Source organism: Hyperolius riggenbachi, chromosome 2, assembly GCF_040937935.1.
Source record: "Hyperolius riggenbachi isolate aHypRig1 chromosome 2, aHypRig1.pri, whole genome shotgun sequence".
Lineage (NCBI taxonomy): Eukaryota > Metazoa > Chordata > Amphibia > Anura > Hyperoliidae > Hyperolius > Hyperolius riggenbachi.
Window position 1 is genome coordinate 334,152,681 of NC_090647.1, and position 23,039 is coordinate 334,175,719.

The 23,039-nt window shown below is 43.0% G+C and overlaps 1 protein-coding gene across 4 annotated transcripts in view; it reads right to left on the minus strand.

Moving 5' to 3' along the window:
- Positions 1 to 23,039, minus strand: part of SYNRG (synergin gamma) — a 115,236-nt gene that overhangs the window by 89,985 nt on the left and 2,212 nt on the right. For 2 of the 4 annotated variants that reach the window (XM_068269374.1, XM_068269372.1), the window contains exons 2-4: positions 12,925 to 12,965; positions 7,571 to 7,695; positions 5,197 to 5,327 (exon numbers count right to left, since the gene is read on the minus strand). In XM_068269374.1, the coding sequence (XP_068125475.1) occupies positions 5,197 to 5,327; positions 7,571 to 7,695; positions 12,925 to 12,965 (297 nt within the window). Of the gene's footprint in view, positions 1 to 5,196; positions 5,328 to 7,564; positions 7,696 to 12,924; positions 12,966 to 23,039 lie in introns of all 4 variants that reach the window. The other 2 variants (XM_068269373.1, XM_068269371.1) reach the window with 1 other exon arrangement.

Here is a 23,039-nt window from a genome sequence, read left to right on the forward strand (position 1 = left end):
GATAAACTCCTTCTAAAGCCAAAATGTTTCTCTAGTTAAAGCATCAGCTAATTTTTTTTTTATTGTCTTTACATTAAGGAGTATTTGACTCACTTCCTGTTGCTCTCATGGGTGTTTAAGCACATGAGGTGAGTGATTACATCCACAAATGGTACACAAACCCAAATTAAAATGTTTATCTCTAGAGTGGAGATGAGTCTCAACCACTGTTGGGGACTTTCCACCATTTATATCTGAGTTACAAATGACAGTAAATAAGAGAAAAATCGCTCCATTTGGAGAACGGATATCAATATTGAACTAACAGCAGGGCCGGTCCTGGACTTTCTGCTGCCTGAGGCAAAGATCGTAAAGGTGCCCCCCACCCCCAATATTTCTACATAACATTACATCCCCCACACAACCGACCGTGTCCGTGAAGGAAAGCCTGAGTGACGCAGCAAAGTGAGTGACTGACTCACCAGGGATTGGGTCTCCCTCCGGGTCTGGCGGCGGCGAAGGGCTGGCATCCGCATCCAGCATGCATCCTGCACTGGCAGGGGACAGACGGCTGCGGTCTGCGGCGGGCATGCTACATCTCGGATCTGAGGGATCTCGCGCTGGGCCAGTGAGCGGCGGCCGGCGGCAGCTAGCCAGCCTCATCATCATCATCGTCACGGTCACGTCGGCGACGCTCGCTGCTCAGTGACTGACCGTGACAATCAGCCGCAGCCAGGGCAGCAGAGCGGGCGGCAGCAGAGCGGGCGGCAGCCGCCGCCATCAAATCAGCAGGCTTAGGCACTAGGCAGCGTCACCAGCGTGCAGCCTTGGAGGAGACAGGAGAGGCTGCAGAGCTCGGAGTCGTCGGACTCGGAGGCCGGCGGCAACAGTGCTGTTTCTAGGCTAAAATGCACCCAGGGCGAGGGTGTAAAAATTGTGCCCCCCCCGGTGTAGGTAGCCAGCTATAGGTCCCCCCCCGAGTATAGGTGGCCAGGCATGGGTGAGCCAGTAAAGTTGCCCCCAGTATAGGTTAGCCAGGTAGTTGCCTCCAGTATAGGTAGCCAGTATAGTTGCCCCCAGTATTTTAGATAGGCAGGCGCCCCCCCCCGGTATAAGTTAGATAAGTAGGTGCCCCCAGTACAGGTTAGCTAGGTAGGTGCCTCCAATATAGGTAGCCAGTATAGTTGCCCCCAGCATAGGTTAGATAGGTAGGTACCCCCAGTATAGGTTAGTTAGGTAGGTGCCCCCAGTATAGGTAGCCAGTATAGTTGCCACCTGTATAGGCTAGCTAGGTAGGTAGGTGCCCCCAATACAGGTTAGATAAGTGCCCCCAGTATAGGTTAGATAGGTAGCTTCCCCCCAGTATAGGTTAGATTAGGTCGCTGCCCTTCAGTATATGTTAGATTAGGTAGGTGCCCCCAGTACAGGTTAGATTAGGTAGGTGCCCCCAGTATAGATTAGATAGGTAGCTGCCCCCAGCATAGGTTAGACAGGTAGCTGCCCTCCAGCATAGGTTAGATAGGTAGCTGCCCCCCAGTATAGGTTAGATAGGTAGCTGCCCCCCAGTATAGGTTAGATAGGTAGCTGCCCCCTAGTACAGGTTAGATTAGGTAGGTGCCCCCCCAGTATAGGATAGATAGGTAGCTGCCCCCAGTACAGGTTAGATTAGGTAGGTGCCCCCCAGTATAGGATAGATAGGTAGCTGCCCCCAGTATAGGTTAGATAGGTAGCTGCCCCCCAGTACAGGTTAGATTAGGCAGGTGCCCCCCAGTATAGGATAGATAGGTAGCTGCCCCCAGTACAGGTTAGATTAGGTAGGTGCCCCCCAGTATAGGATAGATAGGTAGCTGCCCCCAGTATAGGTTAGATAGGTAGCTGCCCCCCAGTGTAGGTTAGATAGGTAGCTGCCCCCCAGTATAGGTTAGATAGGTAGCTGCCCCCCAGTATAGGATCGATAGGTAGCAGCCCCCCAGCATAGGTTAGATAGGTAGCTGCCCCCCAGTATAGGATAGATTAGGTAGGTGCCCCCCAGTATAGGATAGATAGGTAGCTGCCCCCAAAACAGGTTAGATTAGGTAGGTGCCCCCCAGTATAGGATAGATAGGTAGCTTGCCCAGTATAGGTTAAGTAGGTAGGTGCCCCCTCATAATGGCGGAGGGGGGAGCCGGAGCCGCGGGGAGGGCAGCCCGACCTCTCCCTCCCTCTCCCCGGGCCGCTCTCCATGCTCCCCCCTCGGACTGCAGGCAGCAGAGTTAGCGCGCAGGGAAGCGCTGCTGTACACAGCTGTTTCTCACCTCCCTGGATCCGATCGCCGCTCCCGCCCTGCTGGTCTCCTCTCTGCCTAGCCGGCTGATACACACGCGGCTGCTTCCTGTGTAAACAGGAAGCAGCGTGTGTATCAGCAGCGGCTACATTGCAGAGAGGAGACCAGCAGGGCGGGAGCGGCGATCGGATCCAGGGAGGTGAGTAACAGCTGTGTACAGCAGCGCTTCCCTGCGCGCTGTACACCGGCCCTAACTAACAGTGGTTCTAACATTTGATAAAATATGATCCTCTCTTCATCTCCTCGTTCCCTCGCTGTCCTCTGTTCAAAATGTGTTTCTTTTAGACTCCTCAGAAGGCTTTGGAAACACTCACATCCCCAGGTGTTTCCGCCCATCTTCGAAAGTATTCAGGGACACGAGTACTTCCAAAGGCTTCCCGAGGAGGACTGAAGGTGTATTTGACCTGTAGGGCAAATTATTTCACCAGGGGGACAGTGCCGGGACAAGGACATGGAGAAGACCGGGAAGGCTTTATGGATGTGTTTATCAAACCTGTCCTCATGACCCACCACCAGTTTTCTGGAAGTGTACACAGTTAATCTACATAATTACCCTCTCTGTGCATTTGTGAGGTTAGTTGCAAAACCTGCACTGTTGGTCGGTCATGAGGAAAGGTTTGTGAAACACTGCTCTATGGGATCCAGAATCTTCCCTCTTCTTACATATTTAATTTTTTTTTTTTTTTTTTATTCTCTTCAGGGTCACCCACACCCTTCAGTTTTCTCAGTCACTGCCACACTTCACACATCTAAAAGGACAAACCTAGCATGGTTGTACCTAGCAACCAGAGGGCACCGAACCCGGAAGTCCCCCGGGTCAGCGTCCCGCCGCCAATGAAAAGTTGCAGCTGCACTCGAGGTAAGTGATTGTAGTTACACACATTCGCAGGTGATGTAGTTGCTGCCTCAGCAGAGCTCATTAACTAGCTTTGTGAATTTTCAAAACATGCTTTCTTGGTGGGCCCTGAGGACGGATTTGGACAATACTGTTTTAAAACACACCTCAAGTTAAAAGGATATGGAGGCTGCCATATTTATTTCCTTTTAAATAATGCAAATTGCCTGGCTGTCCTGCTGATCTTCTGCCTCTAATATTTTTGTCCATAAACTCTGAACAAGCATGCAGATCAGATGTTTCTGAGTGATGTCTGAGTGGATTAGTCGCCTGAGAGATCAGCAGGATGCTACTCAACTGTTATTGTTTAAAAGGAAATAAATATGGCAGCCTCCATATCCCTCTCAATTCAGGTGTCCTTTAAAGGACACATATACAGCCATAGTAGGCAAGACACAAGAATTTAAGCCTGACCTGAACATGAGCATCATGGATTAGCTTGTAAACAATGTGCAGTATAGACACACAGGGGCATATTCACAAAGCCAAGTTAAAATTGCTGTGCAATACCTAAAGCAATTTTACAGTTACCTATGCCAGGTGCATGGTGTATGCTGTGCAACTAGGGCATCCCCCATTACCTAGGTAACATGTGCATTGTTAGTGTAACATGCATTACCATTCCTCATCTTAACTCCATAACCAGCTCCTGCTATCTCCAACTCAAAAATATATCTCGCATCCATCCCTTTCTCACTCAAGACACAACCAAAATGTTAATACATGCTCTTATAATTTCTCATCTGGACTACTGCAATATACTACTTTGTGGACTACCTTCTAACAGACTGGCCCCGCTCCAGTCAGTACTGAACTCAGCTGCTCGTCTCATTCATCTTTCTTCTCGATCTTCCTCTGCTGACCCTCTCTGTCAAGCTCTTCACTGGCTGCCAATTAACCAGAGCATCCAGTTCAAACTCCTAACCCTAATCTACAAAGCTCTCCACAATCTCTCTCCCCGGTACATATCATCACTAATTTCCAGATACAAACCCAATCGCAATCTCAGATCTGCACACGATCTTCTGTTGTCCTCCTCTAGAATCACCTCCTCACATTCAGGTTTACAAGATTTTGCACGCGCTTCACCCCTCCTCTGGAATGCCATCCCACAACACATCCGTCACTCACCAACCTTTGTTACCTTTAAACGCTCTCTAAAAACTAATTTCTTCCGACAAGCATATGCGCTACCTTAGGCCACTTCCCTTTGTCCTAAGACCAAATTGCACTCCTACTAGGTATCCTGAAACACACTGCCTTTATATATTTTTTCGTATACTACCCCTCCTCTTGTTTCCCCCCATTCCCTTTTGATTGTAAGCTCGCAAGGGCAGGGCTCTCTCTCCCTTTTGTGTCTTGGAGAACATTATACATTTTATTCATCATGTTACTTTTATCACTGTCATTACCAATTCTGTATTTGGTATTCTGTATCATTTTTTTGTATTTTGTCACTAATTATGTATCTTGTGTATTAGTGTACACCATTGTCTGTATTATGTACCCCATGTTTGTTTCTTACTTTGTACAGTGCCACGGAATATGTTGACGCTTTATAAATCAATAATAATAATAATAATAATAATAGCAACACAGATTGCATTATTTGTGCAGTGCTAGCTAAGTACCTAGCATAAATAACCGTAAAAGTGACGTGCGCTACCAGTGCATGGCAAATGTTAATGCAGCTATGTGAATATGTCCCATAGATTGTGGATCCTGAAGGACTCTCTAGGTTTAAAATAAAAATTGGTTCATGAGGGAATGAAATAAATGGGAAATCAAAGCAGGAAAACACTTGAAAACCCAAGGATATATTGTTTATCAGTACAGTATATAAGGTCCATCAAGTTCAACCAAAAAAATAAATAAATAAAAAAAATAAAATAAAAATCGGGGTAACAGGACTACGTACTCACAGCGGAACATGTCAGCCTATATACTGTAAGTGGACAATAACAATAATAATAATAATAATAAAAAAAATACCACTTACTGTTGCTCTTCAACAAACTGCTTCTGCATGTCAGGAGTGTATGCGGGAGCTGGGGGAGCCACTCCTATGTAACCAGTCTGACCCATAAAGGTAATCTGTGTAGTCTGCATGGGACCTATAGGTATTCCACCCTGCCAAAAGCAACAGTGCATGGTTCAGTTGTAAGTGACCTACTGGAAATTCCCTGAATCTCTTCAAGAAAGGTCATTTATGTTCTTTGTATGGGTCATAATAATACTACAGTCTCCTAAAACACAAAAATCTCCAGTAAAAAAAAAACAAGGTTACCCCCAATGTTTTTACTGCTACTTTTTCCCATAGAACACATGAGCAGTTTTTTTGCTTGCAGGAGGCATCAGCACTATGTACATTTACAGCATTTTTTAACCCGCTGTGCATAGTTACTGTCCCTCTTCACAAGAATGCAATGGACATCCAGTCCATATCCACCGCATGTTGCATTGTGGATGCCACTTTCAAGTAGTTATCCTAGCAGTCGGAAATCTGGCGCAAGAACCACTGTGCACATTTGGGAGTGGTCTGCCACCTCTGAAATATCTAAAAAAGCTTAGCGGTCACGAGAAAAGTAGAATCTTATGCCTGGTACACACCATGCATTTTCCTGTCAGATAAATGGGTTCGAATAGATCATTTCCAACAGATCCGATCTGATTTCCAATCAATTTTGCGATCACTTCTATAAAACATTGAACAGAAAATTTATCCGAAATCAGATTGGACCTGTTGGAAATTATATATTCGACCCATCAATCTGAGGAAATTGCACGGTGTGTACCAGGCATTAGTCTCAGACTTTTGCTTGTAGACTACGGAGATAAATTCTGTCAGCATTCCCTTTTAGGATATGAGTACCCATACACAACTGTTGCCATGCTGAAAAATTGTGCACCAATTGTGGGGGTGACAGTTTAGGACAAGAGCATGTGTACTGTTCAATAGAGCAGAGTAGAGGGATGATGAGGTGACACACAAGTAAGGGTCTTCTGGCAGCTAGGGGGCAAGTAAGAGAACAATGTGCTCATTAGATCCTCATCGGTTAGCGATCCAGCATGCTGTACAGCACTCTAACGCATGCTAAATTCTCAGCCAAGACAGAGCACAAAGACCATCTTAGCTAAGACGGCTAGTTGCCTGGAGTGTGTAAGAGGATTTAGTGTAAACAGGCTTCTTCATTTTCATTATGGAGACTTATTAGAAACTTTTTGTTTTTGTCTGCAACCATTGGTAGGGAAAAACTACACACTTGTAGGAATTCATCTTGAAAAAGGTTTGGTAGACTTAAAGCGGACCTAAACCCAGGACTTCCTCTCTGCTCTAATAGATAAGCAACATCATAATAACCTTTACAGAAAACATTTCCTTGTTACAGCTTACAGAGCTCCTCAGAGATGCTGCAGTGTAATTACTTCCTGGTTCCATGGAAGCACATACATTGTTAACCTCCCGCGTTTACATATAGCCTGTTTGAATCAGGCACACTGCCGCACAGATCAGACAAGGGCGACAGCTCAAATTACAGTGATTCATTGGTTCCAGGGAGCATTAGACAGGCTGTTATATCTAAATACAAACAGGGTGGGTTTTTCTGGGTTTTCCTTCTCTCCTGTGGAAAATCCTCTTTAAGTTGGCCAAAAGTGGCTGGATGGTGTAATGGTTAAGGGCTCTGCCTCTGAAACAGGAGACCTGGGTTCAAATCTCGGCTCTGCCTGTTCAGTAAGCCAGCACCTCTTTCAGTAGGAGACCTTGGGCAAGTCTCCTTAACACTGCTACTGCCTACTGAGTGCGCTCTAGTGGCTGCCTCATAAGCGCTTTGAGTCCGACAGGAGAAAGGCGCTATACAAATACTGCAATTATTAAAATGGAGCAACAGCTCCAGTTGATAGTCAGCATAGTCAATCACTTTTTAGGTTACAGCCTAAGGTCATGGTCCACAGCCATAGTTAAAAAAGCAGGACTGCCAGGAAATCTGCATTGCTTTAAATATGGTGGACTGGTAGCATACAGATGTCCTTTAAACAGCAATCAGTGGCTCAGTCCATTGCTCTTCTTCATACCCACTTGCAGAAACTGCTCAGTAGTTCTCAGTGCCATATTTCCTGTTTTTTTTATAGGCACAGAACACATCACTTGGCTGTTAGCTTTCAATGAGTCTGTACAGTACTGGGGCCCTGCAATGTCACCCACAGGATCAAGTTCAACCCTGGCAGGTGACAAACACGAAGGACAAATTGTGTGCATGTACATGTCTTACGCTGAAAGCTAAATCTCAACCATGTACAACTCTTCAGGCTCATTGTGCAATATTTATCGACTGACCAGAGAACATACAGTAAGAAAAATTATTTACCGGTACCTGCATGGCCATTGCTCCTTGAGGAATCTGAGTACTATATCCAACTGCCATCATATTTTGTACATTCGGCTGCATTACAGGTACCATGGGAAACCTAGCTGATTGCTGTTGCATTGGTATCATCCCTGTAATGAGAACAAAAATGTTGACAGATAAATATGTCTAGCATATGCCAATCTGCTACATATAACTCCAGAATACCTCAAATGCAATTTAGAGCAGAGGAATTCCACAAAACATTGAATAAAAGTATATTAGTCAATGTAAATCTAGTTCTAAAATCATTCACGTAATATAAGCAGAATAAAACCCTAATACATTTTGTATCAAAGAAATAATGAGAAACGCCACTTTTAATAATATTTGACAGTTCCACATTTGTTATCAAGGCTGCTAATAGGAACAGGGATCCCCCTATGCATGTGGTCTCTTCCACCTCTCCAGTTCTAACAGCTATCACTCTGCTTACAGGTTAGCAGCTGTGTGCACAAAAGTAACGAGTGTCACATGGAAGAGACAAAGTAAAGAGGAGGGTCCCGGCAGCAGCCCCCAGAGGAGGTGCACTCAGCTTTCCTAACAGATTTTTATATTGAAGTTTTTACATTGTTGTTAATTGCATGGTGGCATAGTGGTCAGCACTCTCGCCTTGCAGCACTGGGTCCCTAGTTTAAATCCCAGCCAGGGCACTATCTGCATGGAGTATGTATGTTGTCCCCTTGTTTGTGTGGGTTTCTTCTGGGCACTCCGGTTTCCTCCCATAACCTAAAAAAAAAAAAATGTACCCTAGACTATGATGGACATATGACTGTGGCAAGGATTAGATTGCAACCTCCTCTGGAGGGACGTAATTATGTACTCTATAAAGCGCCGTGAAAGAGGTCAGAACTATATAAATATTTAGGAATTATAATAGTAATAAAAATAATTGTTGTCATTATGTAAATAACCATAGGAGTAGCAAAATGTCAAAAATGTTGCTGACTGCTAAACAAAAAAACTTTAAGCCACAAAAGGCTCCCAGTTTCCATAGTTCATAGAAACAGATATTCCTAGCAGCATCAGCTCTCTGCATCAATTACTCTATGCAATAATCCTGTTAGCTGCACTCAAAAGGGAAAAGCTTCTCCAGCAGCAGAAACCTATGAGGACAACCAGGACTGCCATTAACAGCAGATGACAGACATGGCTTCAGCAGTGAAGGGGTTTGTGGCAGATGATCATTAATGAGGGAAGCCAGTGCACAAAGCAATACCCTCATCTGTGCACTTTGTAAATTGTCTGTAAGCCCTGAAAACCTTTTATGGCTTCAGCTAGGTTCACAGAGGGCATTGTGAGCCTTTTAAAAGCAGGAACCCAATGGAATTGGGAAAGTCACGCTGGTCATTGAAGTGTGACTTTCCACATTACAATGTGGCAATTACATCTTACTGCAACACCCCACTGAGAGGCTAGGTTTCCATTTGTGCAAAAATGGGCCGATCCCTCAGCCACAAATTCGGATGGAATTTGAAAGCCTATAGAACTCTATACAGAGCATCCAAATTCATGGCCGGGGAAAAATCTGAGGCCCTGCAGCATAAATGCTCGCATCATCATCCGAATCCCATAGCCACGCATAGCGTGGCAAGAGGGATTTGGCTGCGAGATACGTCACAGCTGTGCCAGCATCTCGTCTTGCAAGACACATGCCACATGCTAGTGGAAACGATCCCTGAACGTAGCCTAAATGCTAGTTGGACTTTAAAGCAGGAGGGACATCTATGCTATTCCAGGGGAAAAAACACATATAAATACTTGTTCTACGAGAAAGAGAGAGAAAGAGAGAGAAAGAGAAAGAGAGAGAGAGACTTTCTAATAACTGAAGCCAATCTGCCAATCCTGTATTTATGTGGATTAGGAAACCAGAAGAAAACGTGTCCTTAGTGGTACAGTGGCGCACCTTTTAGAATTATGAGCTTACATATTTAATGTATCAAATGTGCAAACATTGGTTCACAAATCTTCAAAGAGATTCATCTTTAGACACGACATCCCATAAAAAAGGTGCAACAACAAAATAGCAAGATCATTTGTTTAGAAAATGGTTTAACCTTTCTAAACAATTGATCTTGCTATTTAGTTGTTGCACCTTTTTATGGGATGTCGTGTCTAAAGATGAATCTCTTTGTAAAAAAGGTGCAACAACAAAATAGCAAGATCATTTGTTTAGAAAATGGTTTAACCTTTCTAAACAATTGATCTTGCTATTTAGTTGTTGCACCTTTTTATGGGATGTCGTGTCTAAAGATGAATCTCTTTGAAGATTTGTGAACCAATGTTTGCACATTTGATACATTAAATATTTAAAGTTCATCTTTATAAAAAACTTTTTTGGTCTCTTCAAATGATTTATTGTGTACTGAAGCCAATCCTGATGTTATTTCCTCCCTTACTTTTTCTCTTAGTCATATCTAGCTTGATTTGTAAACACATGTAAGCGCAGCATAGATTGTATTTCAGCAGCTCACCGAACTGTCCTCAGCTAATCAGTGAGGAACAGGAATGTGGGATGGGTGGAGACAAGCTTCCTTCTCCTCGGCAATGTACCAGATAGAGCCAGGCTGACTGAGCTAAGATTTATTACAGCAGAAACATTTCTGATTAGATTGGAGTGCTTACAATGCAGGGTAAGGTTGCAGGCTGCATAAAACACAGAGCAGTGGGTAAATGGAATTTGATGTTATGGCTGACAATCCCGCTTTAAAAGTTGCTACATATACAGGTCCTTCGCAAAAAATGTGCATATTGTGATAAAGTTCATTATTTTCTGTAATGTACTGATAAACATTAGACTTTCATATATTTTAGATTCATTACACACAACTGAAGTAGTTCATGCCTTTTATTGTTTTAATATTGAAGCTTTTGGCATACAGCTCATGGAAACCCAAATTTCCTATCTCAAAAAATTAGCATTTCATCCGACCAATAAAAGAAAAGTGTTTTTAAAACAAAAAAAAAGTCAACCTTCAAATAATTCTGTTCAGTTATGCACTCAATACTTGGTCGGGAATCCTTTTGCAGAAATGACTGCTTCAATGCGGCGTGGCATGGAGGCAATCAGCCTGTGGCACTGCTCAGGTGTTATGGAGGCCCAGGATGCTTCGATAGCGGCCTTAAGCTCACCCAGAGTGTTGGGTCTTGCGTCTCTCAACTCTCTCTTCACAATATCCTACAGATTCTCTATGGGGTTCAGGTCAGGAGATTTGGCAGGCCAATTGAGCACAGTAATACCAAGGTCAGTAAACCATTTACCAGTGGTTTTGGCACTGTGAGCAGGTGCCAGGTCGTGCTGAAAAATGAAATCTCCATAAAGCTTTTCAGCAGATGGAAGCATGAAGTGCTCCAAAATCTCCTGATAGGTAGCTGCATTGAACCTGCCCTTGATAAAACACAGTGGACCAACACCAGCAGCTGACATGGCACCCCAGACCATCACTGACTGTGGGTACTTGACACTGGACTTCAGGCATTTTGGCATTTCCCTCTCCCCAGTCTCCCTCCAGACTCTGGCACCTTGACTTCCGAATGACATGCAAAAGTTGCTTTCATGCGAAAAAAGTACTTTGGACCACTGAGCAACAGTCCAGTGCTGCTTCTCTGTAGCCCAGGTCAGGCGCTTCTGCCGCTGTTTCTGGTTCAAAAGTTGCTTGACCTGGGGAATGCGGCACCTGTAGCCCATTTCCTGAACACGCCTGTACATGGTGGCTCTGGATTTTTCTACTCCAGACTCAGTCCACTGCTTCCACAGGTCCCCCAAGGTCTGGAATCGGTCCTTCTCCACAATCTTCCTCAGGGTCCAGTCACCTCTTCTCGTGCATCGTTTTCTGCCACACTTTTTCCTTCCCACAAACTTCCCACTGAGGTGCCTTGATACAGCACTCTGGGAACAGCCTATTCGCTCAGAAATTACTTTCTGTGTCTTACCCTCTTGCTTGAGGGTGTGAATGATGGCCTTCTGGACAGCAGTCAGGTCGGCAGTCTTACCCATGATTGCGGTTTTGAGTAATGAACCAGGCTGGGAGTTTTTAAAGGCCTTGGGAATCTTTTGCAGGTGTTTACAGATAATTAGTTGATTCAGATGATTAGGTTAATAGCTCATTTAGAGAACCTTTTCATGATATGCTAATTTTTTTGAGATAGGAATTTTGGGTTTTCATGAGCTGTATGCAAAAATCATCAATATTAAAACAATAAAAGGCTTGAACTACTTCAGTTGTGTGTAATGAATCTAAAATATATGAAAGTCTAATGTTTATCAGTACATTACAGAAAATAATGAACTTTATCACAATATGCTAATTTTTTTAGAAGGACCTGTATCTCCCCCACTCCCAATTAAAAAAAAACAAAAAAAAAAGGCTGCATTGAAGCAGCAATGTGGTCTCCAAAATTCTGTTCCCTGCCCCTACTTGAGAATTAAAGCTAGCAACAAATCTGCTTATGAATGTAGACATTTCTGCAATAAGACGATATGTGTGAACAACACACGTGATAACAACAAATTTACTTCTAGGCAGTTTTTACAAGGTTATAATAAATTTAGTGATTTAGCTTCTAAAAAACCCCAGAGCCCTGTCACTGCTTATCTGAGATTTACTCTTCACATTACATATTTTTCTTAAAGCGGGATTAAGCGATGACAAAACACTCAGTAAAAACATAAAATAAGCAATCCGGTGCTATCAATTGAACTCTCTAATTTGAGGGTAGTTATTATTCAGTGTCCAGTAAGGAAAGCATTTCATAAAAGGAGAAAGGAGAGCATCCGCCTACATCACTATAGCTAAAGCACCCAAGGGTGCATTCAGGCTCTGTTCACATTATAAATGAGAAGAGCAATCGTAAGCGCTGAGCGCTTTTGTGAGCACTTTTTAAATCAATTTTCCCAGCGTTTTTTGAACGATTTGCAAGTTTTATAAGTGCTTTTGTAAACGCTTTTGTGTGGCGATTTAAGCTTTTCTTTCTGCTGACAATCAGGAAGTGAACTCTTTGACCTGGAACTGAATATCTTTAATGTACTTTCTAATGAAAAGCGCTCACAAAATCACTTACCTAAGTGCTTTTTAAAGCGCTTAGCGATTTTTGTATACCTTGCATTGAAGCGCAAAAGCTTAGAAAATGGTGCAGGACCCACGTCTGCAATTGGAAAGAAAGCTCAGCATTCGTGAGAACACTCGCATTGAAATTTTTTTCAAGCGCTTTTTAAAAAACGCTAGCACTTAAAAAAAAAAATCTCAAAGCGCTCATAGTGTGAACAAGCCCTCACACAGTTCCAATAAGTGCCTTTAGTCTCTGATGTGAAATGTACATACCTTGAGGTGATCCAATGGCTGTCGCTAAGGGGAACACAAAGCTGGAAAAAAAGAAAGGTGAAGAATGAGGATTTGTTTAAAGGAGGAAAAGATGCCATCTATAACAGCAATACAAGGTTATCCAATGACGCTCTAATCTGGGATGATTGGTGCAGAAGGCCTATTTATTAAAGGACAACTGAAGTGAGGGAAACAGAGGCTGTGAGGCAGGGGTCACACTTGTCTTTCAGTTTCTACACTTTTCAGAAAACTGAAAGACAAGTGTGACCTCTACCTTACAACAGCTAATGTAATTTATAGAGAAAACTGACAAATTGCGCAAGATGTTGTTTTTCTGCGCGCGAAATCTGCATTCAAGTGTGACCTAGCTCATTGATTAACATGAGTTCTCAGTTGAAAACAGTTTTTCTGTGCAGAAAACGCGCACGAAAGCCGACAAGTGTGCTATTTATTTCCTTTTAAGCAATATCAGTTTGATCTCCTGCTGCTCCTCTGCCTCCAATATTTTAGGGCCCGTTTCCACTTGTGCGGTGCGAATTCGTTGTGGAAAACGCAAAAACAAATTCGCATGCGGATGCGAATGAGTACACGAATTGTACCGCAAATTCGCGTACGTTTTCGCGTATGTTAGTAAGTATGCAAATGTAACCATATCAGTGCCTGTGTGCTTTTACATTGATTTTATGCTAAACGTACGCAAATTCGCATGGAAAATTTGCATAGCAAAAACGCATGCGAATTTCCTATTAAATTACATTGTATGCAAATCGCACACCGCCTTACAGTGTGCAAATTCTGATGGCTCTACTGTGCAGATTTTTCCTGCACAGAAAAACGCTCTGCTTTCCTGACAAGTGGAAACAGGCTAATTAACTTTTATTGGTTATGCGAATCTGTGTGCAGAAAGCGCATGCAGATTCGCGATAATGGAAACAGGCCCTTAGCCATAGACCCTGAACAAGCATGCAGCAGATCAGGAGTTTGACATAAATTGCCAGATCTGACAAGATTAGCTACATGCTTGTTACTGGTGTGATCCAGCCACTACTGCAGAAAAATAGATCAGCAGGGCTGCCAGGCAACTGGTATTGTTTAAAAGGTAATACATATGGCAGCCTCCATATCCCTCTCACTAGAGCTGTCCTTTAAAACTGCAACATTTTTCTTTTGCAAAATCTTTATTGGGTGTAATTTAGAACAATGTTCTACAAAAAAGTGTATAAACAAAAACTGTGCCTGAACATGGATTTTTGGCTGTGAAGACCTACAATTATCAGGATATGAGAACAGATAAGGAATCAAAAAGCCCCCTACTAAAAAACATTGAAAAATGAAGCATAGTCTGCTAAAAACAGAAGACAATGGCATGTCACCACATTCCCTTGGTCCAAATGCAAAATTCTTAATAAACCACCTAGGGCTGGCAAAGTGCCAGCGTTTTTGCATAAACTGCAGAAGTAGGGCAATTTTCCAAAAGCAATCACGATTTTGCTACTGTAGCCACTGATGCAATTTCTCTGGGATCCCTACCAAAACAGTATTTTGTGATTGCTCTGCGATCACAACGCTGGTAGTGGGACCACCGTCATCGGGATACACTGGCAAATAACTTTTCCAATCAACTCCGATTGGCAAACTCTGCAAAAGCGTGCAAGGTGGGGTACCAGTCCTTCATAACATTGTGTGCAATCGTTTCTGCCTATGTGAGCCAGGCGTGCATCCAGAGCTGCCAGTTTATAGTACAACCATAGCCTCTAATTACAGTTCATTATCCAAATGACTCAGTAATTAAGCTAGGTCAGCATAGTTTACTCTCATCAGTGTAAAGTTATGGACTAGTACAGCTGTGTACATAGTAATGGGTGGGGAAGAAGTGACATGGAGGGAGTACCCAGTTATGTTACAGAGTCCAGAAGCACTGGGAAGTTATGCACTGCACTACAAGGAACCTAAAGGACTTGTACATACCTAGAGATGAGCTTTAAATATACACAATTCCACAACTTGACACTGAGCAAATCAAATCAAATGGTTGCGGGTTTATTAAATGGCAGCTGCAGGGTTTGTCCATCTTAGATTCAAGAGAGCAGAAATATATATGCTTACTCGTCTATAAAAAACACAGAGGGATGCTCAATTGAATTTATAAACTTTTTGATCTATAAAATGGTAATTAATAAATTTAATGTTAATCCCTTGAGGCCCCTTTCACACTAGGCCTGTTTCATTACATTGCGTTACCCTTTCTGCATGCAGGGTGACACAACAGCAAAGGAAGTCTATGGGGCCTAGTACACTTACCTCATTGTGTCAGAAGTTATCGATCGGCTGCCGACCTGTTGCAAAATCAACAGTGCGTTACTGTTGGACTTCTGCACTGACAGAATGCATGGAAGTCAATGGGCAACGTAGACATTTTACATTTGTTGGCAGCGGCGCAGAATGACACAAATACGACACAAAACCCAGGAATCCCAGTTACGCACTTCCTGCCCAACATTGTAGGCAAGTCGCTAGGTGGTGCTACGGAGGGAGGTGCAGGACCAACTGTGAGACACATGAAGGAGTGGTACGTAGCAGGCAGGATGAGAAGGAGAACAATGCCCTGCGTTTGGCCAAGACCATGTGCCAGACTGATCACTCACAGATGCAGCTCTGTACTACTACACAGGCGTGGCCACACTCGTGCACGAAGAGTAGTGCAGCCCGGATCTTCCAGAGGGTCTCAGCAAGTTGCGGCAGGGGCGAGGAGGACAAGGGCATCCTTTACAGGATCCAGAGGCTTCCATCATCTAAGGCCCTGTTCACATCACAAACGCGGATGGCCATGCGTGCAGAACGCGTGCGGACCGCAACGCGTACGAACGCACGCCATCCGCGTTTGTGTGCGTTGCGTGGCTGATCCCATCACTGAAAAGTGAATGGGACAGCCATGCGTTTTTACAAAAAATGCATGCAGCATGCGTTCCCGGACCGCACAGGTCCGGAACGCATGCAGTGTGAACATCAGACATTGCACTCTATGCAATGTCTGATGTCGTGCGTGTCGGCCACCTGCACGCGTCTCCAAAACGCGGCTGGAAACGCGTGCAGTGTGAACGGGGCCTTAGTTAAGTATCTTCTCTTTGACCCGAGGTTCGCCCAGAGTTCACTTTAAAGCCGTAGTTCAGACTCAAGGTTTGTTGTGTTTATTTTGTTTTTTAGCCGAGTGCATATGGCAGAAACATTTTTTTTGTTCAATGCAAAATAAATGAAAAGAAAAATCAACCTATGAAGCCAACTTTATCAAGTAGAAATCCCAGCTACATATGTCACCTCTCTAGAAACAGTTGAGATCATAACTCTGGCTTGCATGTAAATTCCATGCAAACTGTATGCAGTATGAAACTAAACCCATCACATTCACTTACTGCTTTAACTGACCGGTCTGATTTCAAGCAGCATACAATTTGCATGAAGCTGGCAGGCAAGCTAGAAGCGTACGAGAAGAATCGGCGCAGGATACCGCCGGTATATAGCTGATCCTGCTGCTGCACAAGTCCCGGCCGTGTTAAATACCATTCCCCCTCCAGGCTGCCATGAATGGTGGGGAATGAAATAATTCGGCATCCATCAATTGCTGGAAGGCAAATTATTGTGCTTTAAAAGTAACTTCAGCTCTGTCTTCTGACGGCGCTGAAGTTACTCACTGCTGCGCCCAAGTCTCCTGCGCAGGATTCACTGTGTTCGAGCCAGAATAATGTGGAGCTCATTGACCATGTTTGTAAGGCTGCAGGGAGAGAAGCGCAGCAGTTGTCATAGCAGCACAGCACAAGCTGAGAATAGAGAGCAGTGTGTAGTCTGCCAGGAAATGACAGGTAACCAGGGTTCCTCAGAACTCTTTCAGTGACAAAATCAATACTGTGCATGCAATTAATTGGAGGTGATCTGGAAGGGGTTTAGTATATCGCCATAACAACATCCCTTGTAATACATTTTGGTGATGCTGAATGAATATACTGTATTTCTGCTTACATTAGCTGGATGCTATAACATAAAATCTAGTATTACAAACATGGAATGTCCCTGAAGAGACTGTTAATGTAACAGTGAAACATGTTGGACATCAGGCCACTATAACTGCTACAGCCACCATTACAGAGTTCAGTTACTAAGCCAACATGGTCCACACAGGTGTGGTAACTACACACAATATCATTGGGTGCACACGCTAATTGCTGGCATTAGGCTTTCTTTGGGCTAAGATGGATAACCTCTGGAGATTAAACTGCTTTTTTTGTCTGCTGCCAATCGTGCCATTGCTTGCTGTTCACCCTGTGCTATTTATGCACTACTTCCTTGCTCTTGCCTTGCTTTTACAATTTCCTTCTTGAGGGCCAGCTGGCTTTATCAAGATGATGGACTGTCAATGGGTCCAGTAATCAGTACATGGGCTGTTAGTCTCATCGGACTACACTTTGATTCAGAGGGACTTATGTAACATCTGTGGTGACCCCCTGTGGCTATCGGTCTGCAATTGGGATCAAATGTCTATGGGGTTTGAGATTCCTTGCATCATCGTTTAATAACTTATGTCCATTTCATGCCCAAATGTTTCGCACATGTATAAAATAGCTCCTAGAACATGAACTACAATAAGCTTCTACTTTAATAGTGGTCGTAAACTCTGTTTTTCTATTTTTTATTATTCATACAGTTATCAGATTTGCTTTTGTGCACAAGTAATATTGTCTGTCTACAAACTACAAGTTTCCAAAGTGTAGTTTATCTTGCCCTGAAAGCTTCCATTGCATTTTATTCCAACTGCTTTTTATTATTTATTAAAATCTTCAAATGAGTTGTTCTGAACTGTGTGTGCGCGTGAAGCAGAGAGCGCTTCTCAGAAAGTGTTTTTTTTTTACTTGTTATGCTGGGTACACACGATACGCTTTTTCTGATGATTTTCCATCCGATCGATTTCTGATACAATTCTGTTATCCTTTCTTATTTATTTCTATTCACTTCTATGAGAAATCAATCAGAAAAAACGATCGAAAATAAGATCGGACATGTTGGAAATTATCTATCGAACCATCTATCTAACACAAAATTGTATAATGTGTACCTAGCATTTCACACACATGTATCAACATTGGAATGTAAACAAAGATACTGTTATCTCCAGTCTGGATGCGGATTTGAAGCTGAATAGCAGGACAAAGTGCTTTGTTTAACCATTTCAATGATGTTCTGCTATAAAAAAAATGTCTGGGATAGTAGCTTTAAAGTTGTGAGGAATCTTTTAGAGTAATGTAGAAATTCTGACTTTCAGACCACTTTAACCACTTCACCACTGAGGGGTTTTACCCCCTGACCACCAGAGCAATTTTCACCTTTCAGCGCTCCTTCCATTCATTCGTCTATAACTTTATTATTACTTATCGCAATGAAATGAACTATATCTTGTTTTTTTCGCCACCAATTAGGCTTTCTTTAGGTGGGACATTATGCCAAGAATTATTTTTTTCTAAATGTGTTTTAATGGGAAAATAGGAAAAATGTGGGGAAAAAAAAATTATTTTTCAGTTTTCGGCCATTATAGTTTTTAAATAATGCATGCTACTGTAATTAAAACCCATGAAATTTATGTGCCCTTTTGTCCCGGTTATAAAACCGTTTAAATTATGTCCCTATCACAATGTTTGGCGCCAATATTTCATTTGGAAATAAAGGTGCATTTTTTTCAGTTTTGCGTCCATCCCTAATTACAAGCCCATAGTTTATAAAGTAACAGTGTTATACCCTCTTGACTTAAATATTTAAAAAGTTCAGTCCCTAAGGTAACTAATTATGTATTTTTTTTAATTGTAAATTTTTGATTTTTTTTTTAATTACAAAAAAAAAAAAAAAATGGGGAGTGTGGGAGGTAATGAGTTAATTTTGTGTGTAAAAGTCATTTATTTGTATGTGAAAAATGTGTAGGGTGTAGTTTACCATTTGGCCACAAGATGGCCACAGTAACTTTTTGCTTTATTGCGACCTCCAAGCCTCCTTCCGGAAGCTTGGAGGAAGAATAAGGAGGCTGGACACGTGAGTTTCTTCTCACAATGATCGCGCTGCCCATAGGAGAGCAGCGGGTCATTGTGGGGCTTAGATCAACGAACGGGAATGGATTTTCCCGTTCATTGATCTCCGGGCGAGCGGGCGGCGGCGGTTTTACTAGCGGCGGGCGGCGTGTTTACGAGCGGGAGCGCGGACAGCGTCGGGAACGCGGAAAGTACGTGTTTCTCCGTCCCTGGTTTTTAAAGGATGGAAAAAGGGGCGGAGAAATACGTACGCGCGGGGGTAAAGTGGTTAAAGGACAACTGTAACAAGAGAGATATGGAGGCTGCCATATTTATTTCCTTTTAAAGCAATACCAGTTACCCGGCTATCCTGCTGATCCTCTGCCTCTAATACTTTTAGCCATAGCTCTTGAACAAGCATGCAACAGATCAGTTGTTTCTGACATTATTGTCAGATCTGACAATATTAGCTGCAGGCTTGTTTTTGGTGTGATTCAGACACTACTGCAGCCAAATACATCAGCAGGGCTGCCAGGCAACTGGCATTGTTTAAAAGAAAATAAATATCTCTCACTTCAGCCTCCATATCCCTCTCACTTTAAGAGGAGTGCAGCCTCCGGAACCTGGTTGGAAGGTCTAGTAGCGGGTTGTTGTTTTTGTTTTTTTGTTTGTTTTTTTTCAAATACTTGTAGGGTTTTAGTATATGTATGAAAAATTATGAGATGTGTTTTTTTTTTAACATTTGCTACATGCTTTGATACTAAGAGATTAGATATATATTTTGCATGCACCCAAGAGCCAATTTCTCCTTTTGTTTTTATTCACAGTATTCCAACACATTTCTATAATTAGGTCTTTGTAACAACAAGTGCAATTCGATACAAGAAAGGAAACTGATGCTGTAGTAGTAACACAAGTACATCATCAATTATACACACTGTGCAGACTGGAAACAAAGAGCTAAGGAACCCAGTGCAGCATCTCTGTTTCCCTCTTTGGCCTTGTTTCCATCTGTGCGCTTCTGTCCGCTTTTCAGCAACATGTATCAGTGCTCGTTCACATCTAGCCAACGCAGATGGCTGTGCGATCGAAACGCAGCGCATCCGATCGCACGCCATCTGCGCTGCTGCCCGCTGCGCTGCTGATCCCATCCATTGACAGTGATGGGATCAGCTCTGCGGTGCGGGCAGAACGCAGGCAGCAGTACGCAAGCGCTTCCCAGCGCATCGTACTGCTGCACAGCGCAGTAGATGTGAACGGTAGAAGAGCAGTCTATGCCCTTCTGCCATTCCTGCGTTTCAGCACATCATACGCGCTTCCATATCCGCACGGAAGTGCCTATGATGTGAACGAGGCCTTAATCTGTAACATTGATGTGCTGATAAGAAGCGCATAGATGGAAACGAGGCCTTTATATTCAGGCTGGACTTCATTATCTATATATAAAACTGAATGTGAAAAAGATTCAGGCCTCGTTCACATCTAGCTAGCGCAGATGGCCGTGCGATCCGAACGCAACGCATACGATCACACGCCATCTGCGCCGCTGATCCCATCCATAACAGTAATGGGATCAGCTCTGTGCTTCCGGGCAAAATACAGGCAGCAGTACGCAAGCGCTTCCTAGCGCATCGTACTGCTGCGCAGGGCAGTAGATGTGAACGGTAGAAGGGCAGTCTATGCCCTTCTGTGTTTCAGCACATCATACGCGCTTCCAAATGCGCACGGAAGCGCGTATGATGTGAACGAGGCCTTAACAACACAACTTTGTATCTCTATACAGCGTCATCATAAAAACCTCTCTCTCTTAAAAGACACCTGAAAGGGATATGGAAGCTGTCAAATGTATTTTCTTTAAAGCAATGTCAGTTTCCTGGGGCCCTTCTGATCTTTAATGCTAGGTACACACAATGCAATTTTCTGATAGATTTACTACCAGATTGATTATTTCCAATATGTCTGATCTGATTTCTGATCAATGTTTCTAATTCTTGGAAATCAGATCAGACATGTTAGAAATAATCAATCTGACCGTACAGGATCTCCTCAAAAAAATTAGCAAATTGTAATAAAGTTCATTATTTTCTGTAATGTACTGATAAACATTAGAGACTTTCATATATTTTAGATTCATTACACTATAACTGAAGTAGTTCAAGCCTTCTATTGTTTTAATATTGATGATTTTGGCATACAGCTCATAAAAACTCAAAATTCCTATCTCAAAAAATTAGCATATTTCATCCGACCAATAAAAGAAAAGTGTTTTTAAAACAAAAAAAGTCAACCTTCAAATAATTATGTTCAGTTATGCACTCAATACTTGGTCGGGAATCCTTTTGCAGTAATGACTGCTTCAATGCGGCGTGGCGGCAATCAGCCTGTGGCACTGCTCAGGTGTTATGGAGGACCAGGATGCTTCGATAGCGGCCTTAAGCTCATCCAGTGTTGAGTCTTGCGCCTCTCAACTTTCTCTTCACAATATCCCACAGATTCTCTATGGGGTTCAGGTCAGGAGAGTTGGCAGGCCAATTGAGCACAGTAATACCATGGTCAGTAAACCATTCACCAGTGGTTTTGGCACTGTGAGCAGGTGCCAGGTACTGCTGAAAAATGAAATCTTCATCTCCATAAAGCTTTTCAGCAGATGGAAGCATGAAGTGCTCCAAAATCTCCTGATAGCTAGCTGCATTGACCCTGCCCTTGATAAAACACAGTGGACCAACACCAGCAGCTGACATGGCACCCCAGACCATCACTGACTGTAGGTACTTGACACTGGACTTCAGGCATTTTGGCATTTCCCTCTCCCCAGTCTTCCTACAGACTCTGGCACCTTGATTTCCGAATGACATGTAAAAGTTGCTTTCATCCGAAAAACGTACTTTGGACCACTGAGCAAAAGTCCAGTGCTGCTTCTCTGTAGCCCAGGTCAGGCGCCTCTGCCGCTGTTTCTGGTTCAAAAGTGGGTTCATGCTTTCATCTGCTGAAAAGCTGTATGGAGATGAAGATTTCATTTTTCAGCACGACCTGGCACCTGCTTACAGTGCCAAAACCACTGGTAAATGGTTTACTGACCATGGTATTACTGTGCTCAATTGGCCTGCCAACTCTCCTGACCTGAACCCCATAGAGAATCTGTGGGATATTGTGAAGAGAAAGTTGAGAGATGCAAGACCCAACACTCTGGATGAGCTTAAGGCCGCTCTCGAAGCATCCTGGGCCTCCATAACACCTGAGCAGTGCCACAGGCTGATTGCCTCCACGCCACGCCGCATTGAAGCAGTCATTTCTGCAAAAGGATTCCCGACCAAGTATTGAGTGCATAACTGAACAGAATTACTGTATTTGAAGGTTGACTTTTTTTGTTTTAAAAACACTATTCTTTTATTGGTCAGATGAAATATGCTAATTTTTTGAGATAGGAATTTTGAGTTTTCATGAGCTATATGCCAAAGTCATCAATATTAAAACAATAAAAGGCTTGAACTACTTCAGTTGTAGTGTAATGAATCTAAACTATATGAAAGTCTAATGGTTATCAGTACATTACAGAAAATAATGCACTTTATCACAATATGCTAATTTTTTTAGAAGATCCTGTAAATCCATCAGAAAATTGCATTTTGTGCACTTAACAGAAGGCTAGGAGCATACTTAGCAGAATCGCCTGAGTTCCGGAAGTCGCATGAGTTTTTGAACATAATGAAAGTCTATGGGCTACACACACACACACACACACACACACACACACACACTTTACATTATGCAATATTCAAAAAGCACTACTTGTTGTATATTCTGTGAAGCCCATCTGAAATACGCATAATGTATTTCAACGGAGAGCCTCATGCAGTGTGTTCACAGTAGACCACAGCCTCAACATGGAAGGTCACAGTTAAACCGATGAAAAATCCTCTGTGGCTATCCACTTCCGTTGTGGTCTTTGTGTGACAGACAACAAGGGAGACCTCCAGAGCTCTCTCTGTTGCTCATGTTAAAAATGCTGTGATATTTTACAAAAAACTGCAATATATTAAAGTATATTGGACAATGTGCTATAAATAACTA